This window comes from Terrapene carolina, unplaced genomic scaffold, assembly GCF_002925995.2.
Source record: "Terrapene carolina triunguis isolate 2854851 unplaced genomic scaffold, T_m_triunguis-2.0 Scaffold66, whole genome shotgun sequence".
Lineage (NCBI taxonomy): Eukaryota > Metazoa > Chordata > Testudines > Emydidae > Terrapene > Terrapene triunguis.
In genome coordinates this window covers 52,616,622-52,630,043 of record NW_020664417.1, presented here as the reverse complement: position 1 = coordinate 52,630,043, position 13,422 = coordinate 52,616,622, and the positions used below count along the sequence as shown (strand labels likewise).

The 13,422-nt window shown below is 40.5% G+C and overlaps 1 protein-coding gene across 4 annotated transcripts in view; it reads left to right on the top strand.

Moving 5' to 3' along the window:
* EXOC1 (exocyst complex component 1) overlaps positions 1-13,422 on the top strand; it is a 63,252-nt gene that overhangs the window by 26,804 nt on the left and 23,026 nt on the right. For all 4 annotated transcript variants that reach the window (XM_024193196.3, XM_024193178.3, XM_029910623.1 and 1 more), the window contains 2 exons: positions 4,813-4,962; positions 8,040-8,145. In XM_024193196.3, the coding sequence (XP_024048964.1) occupies positions 4,813-4,962; positions 8,040-8,145 (256 nt within the window). The remainder of the gene's footprint in view (positions 1-4,812; positions 4,963-8,039; positions 8,146-13,422) is intronic.

The window sequence follows — 13,422 nt, the reverse complement described above, 5'->3', positions numbered from 1 at the left end:
CCCAATAGTTGAGTCTGGAACAAAACAACTGATATATATATTGTAGGAAACAAGGCTGTATAGTAGGAGGATGAAATAGATGACTAAGAGGTTTTCTATATTGAATTTCTATGAAAAGCCTATCTTAAAAAGGGTGGGTGGCATCAAAGAGCAATTAAGAATATTTTGCTGTTACTGAACTAATATACAACCTTTTAACAGTGTTAACTCCCTAACAAATAGGAAGATAATTGCTGCTGTTGATATAATATATTACTTACTCTTGTTTGTTTAAGCCTAGCTGATCCCTGTTTTTTTAATTGTTTTGTTTTAAATAAATATGCAGCAATAAAGACAAACAATACATGCATACTATGACCACAAAGATCACACTTTCTCCTCATTCGGCAGGGGTGACTCAAGTGTGGCCTGTGCCCATCTGAGCTTATACCAAGGTGTGGCCTGCCTCCTGCAACTCTCAAGGTCACTAGTTTGCATTTGGTAAAGTCAAATTTCAAGGTTTCAGTTGGGTTTTAGAGAAAAAAATAATTCATCTGTGTGTGTGAACTTACTCTTTGCTGGGACAAATAAGAAAAGTCATCTCAGGCTAGGAATCATTTTAATGTAATCTGCTACCTCATGCTGTATCCCAAATTGGATGTCATTTTCTTTATCATTCTAATTCTGAAAAAGGAGGCTGTAATAATAATAAAAAATCATAGTTTGACTAGTTTGTCTAAAGCATTTTAAATACACTGAATTGTTTGGATTGCAGTGTTTAGTTAAGGTTATTTTTCAATTAATGTTTATATTTAATGTCCAGGTTTAAGTCTCTTAATTTAAATTAGGTGTCCATGACTATATCACAGTTGAAAACTACAAAGATTTTGAGTTCTACACACTTCTTTTACATACATTGGGCCTAATTTCTTAGTGTCTGAACTGTACTTGGTACAGTGGGAAGTGGCTATGGTGGAAGATGGCCCTAAGTCATCTTTTTCGTTTCTGTGTTCTAGGTGCCAAACTGGCATCCCATGTAACTTAAAGCAGCCTAATGGCTGCTCTAAACTACACAAACTAAAATCATCTTCTTAGGACCACCCTGCCAAATGGTCACCCCCATTCCACCTCTGACCTGCTCTAGAATGCCCCCATATTTGGAGAGAGTGGCTGACAGTGGTTTAAGCTGACTTTACACTACTTGAAAATTCCGTTATGTCACAGGAATCACTGGCTGCCTAACCAGGGCAGTTTTGTGCCCTTTGCACTGCCAGAAAAGCACAAAAGCTACAGATCTGAGGGCCAAGATCTGGCCCATAGATTAGTTGTGAACCAGAGGAAAATTTTCCTCCTGCATAGTGCAACATAGCATATAGTGACTTAAAAAAAATTGAACAATGAAATCTGTGAAATATAACCTTGAATTGAGCTAATAATCATACAGTCTACTATGACTCCAGAGTGCATTTTTCATCTCAACTTGTATTAAACCAGTGGTCTCCAATCTTTTTACGCACAAGATCACTTTTTTAATTTAAGTGTAACCCAGGATCTATCCTGCCCCTTCCCTGAAGCCCCACCCCACTCACTCCATTTCCCCCCCCCCGTCACTCTCCCCTACCTCACTTACTTTCACCGGGCAGGGGCTTGGGGTTTGGGAGGGGGTGTGGGCTCTGGGCTGGGGCTGAGGGGTTCGGAGTGTGGGAGGGGGCTCCGTAGAGGGTTGGGGTGCAGGAGGAGGTGAAGGATGCAAGCTCTGGGGGAGAGTTTGGGTGCAGGAGGGGGCTCCGGGCTGGGGCAGAGTGTTGGGGTGCAGGAGAGGGTATGGGTTGCTGGCTCTGGGATGGGGGGGTCAGGGTTGGGGTGCAGTAGGGGACATGGGGTGCTGGCTCTGGCAGGGGGCTCAGGGGCTCCCAGAAGGGGCCAACATGCCCCTGCCCCTCTCTGCAGGCACCGTCCCCGCAGCTCCCATTGGTCACAGTTCTCCATTCTCAGCCAATGGGAGCTGAGGGGGCGGTGCTTGCAGGCAGGAGCAGTGTGTAGAGGGAGACCCCTGCCCCTCCCCCGGGACTGCAGGGGCATGCTGGCGACTAACTGGAGCGGTGTGGGGCTGGCGCAGGCAGGAAGCTTGCCTTAGTGGTAGCCCTGCTGTGCCACCGTACTTTTAGCAGCCGGAGATCGTAATCAACTGGGAGAGTCTCCAGGATCGGTCCAGTCGATCACAATCGACCAGTTGGTGACCACTGTATTAAACACACAAAACCCCTTATTTTTAAAGAACATTATTAAGGTTGCAAAGACATGCACTCAAAAATTAGGAAATGCCAGAATTAAGGTTACCTGTACCACCTTAATTCAGCCCCCTTGTTCATGTGCATTAAGATACAGTTTTAATTACATGATTGCATACTATTTTTTCCCACAGGCCCTCAGTCATTCAGTGTATGAGATGGACCATGCTCCAGGGATGAATCAGGGTTTTGTAGTAAAGGAGGCAGTTGTCTGTTTCATTTGTTCCAGAAGTTAAAAGGTGTGTAGTGAATGAAGCAGTGGATTGAGGGAAGAGAGAGAATGATTAAGGTAGTTGAATGCTGCTCTTGGAAACTGAATTCTGTCCCTGCCCCTGCCCCAAGTTTCCTGTGTGATCCTGGACAGTCACTTAAACTAGACTTTTCACAGGTGGTTACTGTGTTCCTCATTTTCTCTGAGTGCTTGACTTGAGACTCGGGGGGTCGGTTTGCAAAAGTGCTGAGCACTCACAGCTGCAACTGAAGTCAATGGGAACTGTGCTTTGACCATATTAGCTGCTATATAATGCCATATATTCTGAAAAATCAGGTCCCAGGTGTGTCAAATTGGGCACCTAAAATTAGTGGAGACTTTGACATTAATTTTTCTGTGCCTCAGTTTCCCATTTGTAAAATGGAGATAATATCCCCTCATTTCACAGGAGTGTTGTGAAAATAATGTAATGTATAGTGATGAGTGCTGTAGAAAAGCCTGTGAGGAAACTAATAATTCTGTCTTTAGAGCAGTGTTTGAGTACTGTGCAGTAAATAAAGACTAGGGTCACACATAGAACAATGAGGAAAAAAATACTGACTAGCTCCTTGTTAATTGAGCACCATCTATCTTGTGAACTGAATGAGGCAGGAGTCCTATGGAAAAATGTATGTGATCATGTGATTACAGACTGTATCATTATTCATGTGCACAAGGAGGCTGAATTAAGGTTGCACAGGCAACCTTAATTCTTGCATTTCCTAACTTTGCATGCTTGACTTTGCATCCTTAGTGTGTGTTTTAATGTAGCTTTGGGTGTAATTTCCCAGGATTTAAAAGAACTAAACTGAACAAAAAAAAATTGTCATGTGGCATAATATTGACATCCACCTAAATCCTCAACTGTATTGGAACCTTTAGATCTTCCGCATAGACCTCTGCCTTTTGAGCTAACAGAGTAACTAACTGATAGAGGATGACAACCTACTATTGTTATATGGACCAACGCTAGATGGGGATGAGACATTTAGACATTGTTTTTCATAGATATTTGCTGACAGCAGAGGAATAGTGAGACTAGAATCTTGAGTTCCATTCCTGGCTCTGGAGGGGAGTGTGGTCTAGTGGGCACAAACTCTTCTTCCTGTACCTCTCCCCAGGCTTGCATGTCTTCTGCCCCATCCTTTCCAAAGTGTCCCTGTGCCGTCTTCCCCACCCCTGGTTTCTTGTCCCAGTCCCTTTATCCTCACCTAGCCAGTCCCAGTCTCTCTAACTCAGGCTTCTCATCCTAGTCCCAGTTCCTCCATCCCCATAGCTCCTTGTCCAGTCAATCCCAGCTCCCCTTCCTGGCTCCTGATCTAATCTGCCTCCACATTCTCTGCCTCTGGTCGTCCTCCTCCTCCCGCATTCCATGCCCTCACTGGCTCCCAGTCCCTGTTTCCATCACTAGACTCTTCATCCAATTTCAGTGTTTGCCTCACCCCCCCACTCCTCTTTGCCTTGCCAGTCCAGTTCTCTGCTCGCACCTTGGCTTTTCATCAAGTCTGTTTCCCCAGTTCCCATACCTCATTCCTTCCCCACCTCACTAGTTCTCAGTCCCAGTCTCCTTGCTCAAATAGTTCCTGTCTTCCCATGTAGCTCTTTTTCATATTGAATCCCTCCTCCACTGCCTGTCTAATCAGTTCAGTCTCCTCTCCCTGCCAGCCTCTTTCCCCTGCCCCCGCTCCTTGTCTCAATCTAATCATCCCACACCCCCAATCTGACTCTTACCCCTCTGCTTTCAAATCAGATAGCTTCCTCTATGCTGCCTGGACTTCAGCAGGAGGAGCATTGAGACCACAAGAGGGACAGTTTTTTGCTTTTCAGTTCTGGTCCAGACCCAGTCTGGCCTGCAGCAGCAATTGCAGAGAAAGTCTTGTCACTTCCTGTAGCCCAGGGCTGGAGCTTGCTTAGTTGCTCAGTACAGATGGGAATCTTCAGTGAGTTTAGATGCTAAATTCAATCAAGTCTCTGCTGAGTATGTGCAAATTACAAATTTTCAGAAGCTTATAATTTGGCCAAATTTGGTCTGATATTCACAGGGACAGCAGAAGACAAATCCATGATACAAGCCACAGTCCAGTGTCCTAGTCACTAGGCCACTGCAGGATGTCATTCAAGCTATTAACTGCAGATAAGTGACATGTGAAAGAAGTAATTTTCAGTTTCACTTTTCTGTTTTCTTTTGTTTATCTGACAATGTGATAATTTTTAGGCCAATCAGATAGCATTTGTAGTGGTATGTTTACACACATTGCTTCTACACTTATTTTAATGTTTTCTTTTATCAAGGGTCATGACCAAAGTTCCACGCTTGCCCAGCACTCTATTGAGCTGACATTACCCAATCACCATCCCTTTCACAGAGACTTGCTTCGATATGCTAAATTGATGGAGTGGCTAAAAAGTACAGATTATGGAAAATATGAAGGGTTAACAAAGGTATGTGACTCAGATATTGGATAAATTCTCTCTAGTGCTATGTGTTCCATTATTTTTGGATGAGTGTCTTATTCTCAATTTGAATGTTAAATTATGATTAAAAAAATCACAGCTCAGCTCTTTTAATCCCTGATCCTTCTTTCCCTACTTTTTTTCTTGGTATTATCGTCATTTACTGTGATATACACTGTAAACTCCTCCAGAGATAGGTGATCTTTTTAATATCTGTAAAGCACCATACAAAGTTATGGCACTTAATAAATATGTGATACCTTTAAATACACATTTTTCCATTGTGTGCCCTAATGGCATACATAATTAAAAAAAAAATTCTGGAAAATAACTCTGGTATAAATGGTGTTCCTAGTTCCACTGAACTCATTGTTAATCCACTGTTTGTTTTTTATGCAAAACTTTTTAGAGGCTATTTTAAATAAAATAGAAAATCTCAATTTTAGTTATTTTTAAAAATTTGTTTTTGTAAGTTGTTTGTACAGGTTTTTCAAAAAATACCATGAAGTGAAAAATTAACCACAGATTGTACAGAAATTGTGCAGGTGTAACTGAAGGCAACATTTGGCCCTTAACAGTGAGTTTTTTGCTCTTATTAAGCACACTATTTTTAAGGCCGATAACAATGGATGACAATTATTAGCAATCCTGATATTGGCAATTTTCTGTTCTGAGCAACTTTTTTGCTAAGAACCAACCCAATCCGATTGACTTCAATGTTAATGGCATTTGGCTATTAGCAACTGTCATGCCATTTACTGACCACTTGTTTTTGCCGTACAGCCCCACAGGTCCCCACTTCCTGTGGAAAGCCCCAGATACAGGCAGGTTTGCGTGGCTGCTGCCAGGAAGAGAAGCACTTGGTCACACTGATCCTGGGCTCCTGGAGCAGTCTGGACAGTGCATGGAAAGGGGCTGTGCAGCCCCGCAGGCACCCCGTGCCTCTGCTTCCTGTAGAAAGCCCCAGCATTCAGGCTACAGCCCCGCTGCTTCCCTTCCTACAGCCCACCCTCCCAGCTTCCCTTCCCACTGTCCAAGCCTCCTGTGTTTTCTTCTGTGTTGGTGGTGGGTACCTAGCTGCAGGGCTGCTCTGCGCTGTTGTCCTGGGCATGGGTTTTTTGCCTATTGGCAACTTTTGGTTATTAGCAACTTTCTGGTAGGAACTTAGAGGTTGCTAATGAGTGTCATCCGTTGTAAATTCAGTCAGTCTTAAGTATTAGAGTTTTAAAGCAGACTCCTAAAAATGATTCTGAAACATTCAACTAGTTGTGTTTTCTTTCATGTCATATAAGAAGAAGTTGGGTTAAATGCCCAGTAGAAGATTGACGTCTTTTACAAAGAAAGTAATTTGGTCCCCATTTTAGTCAGCATTCATGTAAATTAGGTATGTAGCCTATTAGACAGTCTCTGTACTGTCTGAGACTGAATGGTAAATTTCTAGAACATTTTCATACCTTTCAAGTGTACGCAAACTATATTTTATAACCTTCCTTGGTATCCTGTTTTAATTTTCCCTCGTTCTTTCGATTTGTTTGAATTGGGCTGTAAGCTAAAGTTAGGGATATATTCGGAAAACAACAGTCCTTTTACTGGAATTCTTTGTCTTTTGCAGCTTTGTAGTTAAAGTAGTGCTTTTGAATAATTAATATAATATTCAAATGAGCAAATGAATCAATAACACTTTCTGTCTAACTGTGAGCTCAATGATTATTAGTGATGTAACTTAAAAGGTAATGAATTATTTAGTTTTCCCCCCCAATAATGAAAGTAAGTAACCCTGTGACTGCCAAGAGGACTTATTTTGTGCTTGTAATGTTTTTTGATAGAAATAATAAAATGCAATAACTTCCAAGAACTGAAACTAGATTTCCCTACTAGCACTGGTTTGTGGCTATTGAAAAACTATTTATTTTGCTTAATGATCTAATTTGTTTTACTTGCAGAGAAATAATTGTAAAAATAATGGACTGAACACTATTGTGGAAAGTAGAAGTAGTTACTGTTGTATGTAAAAGTGGTGATAATAGTTTAGCAATTTTGGGAAAGGGCTGAGTTCCTACTACTACTATTTCAAGGCAAAATAGAGGGTAATAGGATATGTGTGTAATATGTGCTTGTGTGTGCGCACACATACAACCCTAAAGATAGGTATTTGCATGTCCTCCTTGTCACATGCGCCTATGTACACATGCACATATGGTTTAATAGGGAAAGGGCATGTGCACTTATTCTTCCAATATGTTCTGGTTATGTTTTTGTACTGATAGTTAGGAATAGATAAGCAATTTATGGAGGGATTTATGGACTCGTTATGCCAAGTGATTAATATTTGAGGATATATGAAAACAAATACCTCCAGAACGCACTTCCATTTGTGGTGCTGAATAAGAGATTGTTTTACATAGCGAATTCAAGTTATAAATCAAGCAATTGGACTGTCAAATAATTTATACTTTAGTTGTGAGAAGTTTTTTGCATTTTGAAATTTAAACTTTCTTAGCAACAATGCAAGGCAAAATTAAAGCAAGCTTCTTCTATAGTTTACAGTAAAGAAGATACATACAACAAATAAAGGACTGGTATCACTGCATCTGGTGGCAGGGAAGTGGAATTTATAACATCTTGAGCTATCTTTGCCTTCTATTTCTCAGCAGGGATTCATCCTGTGGGAAGGCAAACTTTCAGGGGTTTTGCCTGGGGAGTACATCTTTTTATTTGCTGCTAGAGGCTCAGTAAGAGCCCAGTAGCAGAGGTTGTAAAGGGGATGAGTTGAATTATCATGTCCCCCTGCCACTCTGGTCACCCCCAATAACAGTGGGCTGTGCTGGCCATTTATATCCCCCTGTGGTGGGGAGGTTGCAACATACCCCAGTGGATTTGTTGCTTTGAAGCCTCTGCTGGTAGCATAGACCTCTAAGGTTTTATATAGTCCAAATCTTTAGATGCAAGGCACCAAGAGCATTAGCTTGTTCATTTTATTTGCAGGTTGCCATTTATAATTCTGGGTTATTTCATTTGTTCAGATTACGGTACGTATGCTAAACTCTTTTTGTTTTTCACTTAAGAATTACATGGATTATTTATCACGGCTATATGAAAGAGAAATAAAAGATTTCTTTGAGGTTGCCAAGATTAAGATGACGGGCACAACCAAAGAAGGAAAAAAGTTTGGTAAGCTTCCAAAAGACACATACCTTTGCTTTAGTTTTTTGTTTGTGTTGTAATAAACATTTATGGCAAATCATCCAGAGCCAACTTTGTAAAAGACTGTTTTGTGCCTGAACTGGAAAGATGCTACATTTGGCAGACATGGCTGAAGTCAGAGGACAAATATAGGATCATAAAAAATGTATTAGATACACTGCAAAAGCCCTCTGTGACACACTTGTATGTAGTAAATTCAGAGGGAGTTGAATGAGTGAGATAACTTGAAGAATGAGGCATGGCACTATATATGTCACTGTGAATGCAGATCACTGTTTGAGACCTGACAACACATTTATTGTTTAAAAACTTCACTTAGTGGGATTTTAACGCTGAAGCAGATTTGGAAAAACAAACACACATTTTATCTAAAGAAAACTATTTGGGCAGTGTTTTAGTTACTTGTGCTACTAAGAGATTTGTATTTTAATAAATACTTATGAGGGATATTGAGGAAGCTAACTTAAACACTAATTCTGCCCATGGGGATGTACATACATGGGTTTCAAAGGGAGCTGTACATGCATCTGAGGTTGGAAATTGTATTTAGTTTTCCTTTTGATGGGTGCATGTATCCCCTTTGGGAAAAGGAGTTCACGCATGTGTATGAAAGGGAATCTATACCCAAAATAACATTCCAATTTAGTAGCAAATAATAAGGAAAAACAGGTGAAAGGTAGATGGATTTGTATGTAAGATGTACTGTATTTTAATGTTTGGTATAGACATATAGCCTTTAATCTCCCATCATTTTACAATTGAAATGAAAGAATGCAATTAATTCTGCTTTGCCTGTTTTAATATAGTGAGCTAAATCTTTGATGCACTTTCTCAGATGATATATTCTATTTGTTAATATGCCTAAATTTGCCATACCAGATGATTGAACATGGAGCACAAATGGTTCCCTAAATTTTCAGAAAAACAGCTTGAAGCAGAAGGAGTCCTGAATCTTGAAATGTTAACCTACCTCGTTGGTCACGAGTTTAAAAAAAAAAAAAAATAATAATTCCCCCTCCTCCCTGCCTCTTAAAATAACCCTATATTTTTTTCCATTATTTTTTTTACTATTCCCTTGTGATCCACTTTGGGAGGAAACAATGTTACCCATAGTAATTATGTTCTGAACTTATGACACATAATTGTGAACTGTGGATAACAGATCTTTGTTTTAGAGGAAAGAGGTTATTCACATATATGAATTAAAAAGATCCAAGAGAATTTCTGTTAAGATTCATATATGTGTAAACTTTGACTACATTTTTTTAAAGCCTAGCAATCTTTTCAGTCTAGCAAGAGGGTGGAGAAACTTTCTACCAATGTATCTAGTGTAAGATTAATTACTTTTGTAACAGTTCTACTTAAACGTAGACATATTCTTTTATAGTTTGTCATGTAGCAAACCAAACTGTTGCTTTCTCAGACCTTCAGTAAGCCAGGAAAGAACTTCCTTCTAGTAGGACATTCTGAGATATGTCCTCCAGTATTCATGCAGAGACTGAGCAGAATCTCTTACTCAAGGAGTGAGTGGATAGGCTTTAGTCATTGCACAGAAACAGAACTGGCATTCTGCAGCTGCATTTATGGGGGAAATTCCTCGCTACCCAGCCCAGGAATTAATGAGCAGCTTTCATGGATGCATATCCCAGAATCATGGATTGTCTGTGGAGTCCACAAATAAATTTAACCTGAATTAGACTATAGTGGTAGTATAGGAAAATACACTGCTCTGCACTGTTCATGTTCTTAATGTTATCAGTTGTGCAAAGGGAGGGAAAGAAGCATCTCAGATCTTTGCAGATAAATAGTGTTTCATTTTGCCTTTTAAATGTCAGCTGATTTTTTAAAAAATGAATGCAAAAACCTATTTAACAATGCCAAATTAAAAAGACTTGTGCATTGGAGGAAGTTAGTGCATATTCCTAAAAGATGTTTTGTTAAATTAATGTGCATTTATTTAATAATGAAAAAATTACCGTGTAAGGAACACACAGAGGCTTTTTACAGAGTAGATTTTGGGGGATCAGACACTGCCAGTCTTTGAGCTATGTTGGTGTTCTCTTGCCTTTTGCTTCTTTGCAGTTTCTGGAATGAAGCTTCAATTTGAACATCTTAAACAGAGAGGATCTGCTGGGAGAATTCTTTTGGTGCGCTGTACTAGCACATGGCTCTTTTTTTTGGGAAGTCAGTCTGACACAAAAAAGAGAGCAGTAAACTTCTGGGTTGCAGTGCAAATTCTTCCTTGCCTTAACAGGTTGTACTTTTCTTCCTCTGAAACTAGAAACTTGTTACCTTCAGTGCATTTAAATACAATGAGCTGAGAATGGGAAAGAATCCTAGAATCTTAGAAATGTAGGGCTGGAAGGGATCTCAAGAAGTCATCAAGTCCACCCCTCTGTGCTGTGGTAGGACCAAGTAAACCTAGACCATCCCTGACAGATGTTTGTCCAACTGATTTGTAAAGGATATCAATGATGGAAACTCCACGACCTCCTTTGGAAGCCTATTCCAGAGCTTAACTACTATTACAGTTAAAAAGTTTTTCCTATATCTAACTTAAGTCTCCCTTGCTGCAGATTAAGCCCATTGATACTTGTCCTAACCTCAGTGGACCTGGAGAACAATTGATCACCTTTCTCTTTATAACAGTCCTTAGCATGTTGGAAGATTATTATCAGGTCCCCAAATCAGTCGTCTTTTTCTCAAGACTAAACATGGACCTTTTTCTCAACCTTTCCTCATAGATCAGGTTTTCTAACCCTTTTATAATTGTTGCTCTACTCTGGACTCTTCAGTTTGTCCACATCCTTTCTGAATTGTGGTGCCCAGAGCTGGACACAGTACTCAAGCAGGGGCCTCACCAGTGCCAAGCAGAGCAGGACAGTTACCTCCCGTATCTTATATACAACACTCCTGTTAATACACCCCAGAATATTAGCCTGTTTTGCAGCTGCATCACATTGATTAATCATGTTCAGTTTGTGGTTCACCATAACTCCCAGATCCTTTTCAGAAGTACTACCGCCTAGACAGTTAGTCCCCATTTTGTAGTTGCAAATTTGATTTTTCCTTCCTAAGTGAAGTACGTGTGCACTTGTCTTTATTGAATTTCATCTTGTTGAATTCAGACCAATTCTCCAATTTGTGAAGGTCATTTTGATTGTTCAGCCTGTCCTCCAAAGTGCTTGCAACCCCTCCCAGCTTGATGTCATCTGCAGATTTTATAAGCATACTCTCTACTCCATTATTCAAGTCATTAACGAAAATATTGAATAGTACTAGACCCCAGATTGACCCCTTTGGATTCCTACTAGTCATGCCCTCCTAATTTGACAGCAAACCTCTTTGAGTACCATGTGACAACAGTATGTCCTACCTACCAGATGATACTTCCACAGCAGCCTGACCATTATATACCTTTGTCTAAGGGTGGTCCTTGGCTATATTTCTTTGTTCTGCAGCACCAGTCTATGGGCTTGGGGATCAGTGGATCTATGAAGAAACCAATACCAAATATGCAGTACTGTGGTAAAAAATAAAATAGTGCAGATAAAAATTAAGCTGGAATTAAATCTGAGTTGACATCCTAAAACTGTCTGCGTTGGTGCCTAGTTGAGAAATCGGTGTTGAAGAGCATTTGCACATCTGAATTTGTACACATGAAAGTAAATACCTGTCCTCTTAGAATAGGACCAGCTTGCCAGCTCCACTCTGATGGGGTGGTTCTTTGAGGGATTGTACACATAAACATTTCACTGTAGATGTATGTGTGTCCAGTGCATCCGAGTCAGAGACTTTTGCGAGCAGTACTGCTAGGTGGCGCACAGGCTCCTGCTCAACATGTGTTTTCAGGAGAGGGCATAAAAGGGGCGTGACCACAGTCTTCCTGGTCCCGAAGAAATCTGGTGGCTTCCAGAACTATTTCAAAAGCCGAACTATTTCATCAAGAAAATCAAATTCAGAATGGTCACCCTCGCTATTACCCCTTCCATGGAGACAAGACATATACTTTCATGTGGCACTTCATCCCTGCCATTGAACGTACCTTCAATTTGTGGTAGGTACCAATGATTAACTGTACATGGTGCTTCTCTTTAGTCTATCTTCAGCCCTGAGTATCTTCACCAAATGCATGTTGGGGGTAGTTACTCACCTCCATCATTTGGGTATTCAAATATTCCCTTACCTGGATGATTGGCAGATTCATGCAGCATTGAGCGACCAGGGCCAGAACAGCATCCTTGTCATCAGACAAGTGTTCTGCTGTCTAGATCTGAAACTAAATTGGACAAATCGCAATTACAACCAACTCAATGCATAACTTTCATAGGAGTCCACCTCAATACCGGGACTGTCATGGCTTATCTTCCAAACAAGAGGTATCAATCTATAGCCATCCTTTCCAAAAGCCTCAAGTCCAATCTAACAACATCAGTGCATGCCTGTCTTCAGCTTCTTGGCCACGGGGCCTCATGCATGTATGTAACTCCACATATGAGGCTTCAGTCAGTGTATTGGTTTTTCAAGTAGTTCTGTGAGAGTTGACCAGGCTTCTATTTCTACGTTACATCAGCCAATAGATAATTTTTCCATCTTTTCTCATCCTTTCATTTTTTTCTATTTTTGAAATGCCAAATCAATGTTTACCCTCCTGTTCCTACACCTGTATATGGGATTTAAACTTTGTCCTCTCCAAACTGATAGGACCCCACTTCGAGCCAATGGCTACAATTTCATTATCTTTATTTTCTCTAAAGAAAGTGATTCTTGGTGGCAGTCATTTCTACAAGGAGGATTTCAGAACTTTAAGCTCTCTTGGCTGACCCTCCTTTCATGGTCTTCCATAAGGACAAAGTATCTCTTAGGCCTCACCCTAAGTTTATGCCTAAGGTAGTGTCAGTCTTCCATTTAAACCAAACAATCTTTTCATATTTTTCCTGAAATCCCATTCATTTAAGACTGAAGAAGCATTCCATACTTCATAGAGCACTGGCATTTTACTTGGACCACACTAGGTCTTTTAGGCCTTACCCCAGGCTCTTTGTAAGCTATGCTGAAAGGATTAAAGGTCAATCAGTGTCATCTTGGCAAATCTCATGCTGGGTTTCTGACTGTATGAAACTCTGCTACAATCTTGATAAAGTCTCTCCATTGAGAATAACCTCTCACTTCACTAGGGCTCAGTCCACCACATCACCATTCCTGAGCAATCTTCCAATAGCTGGTGTATGCAAGGCAGCAACA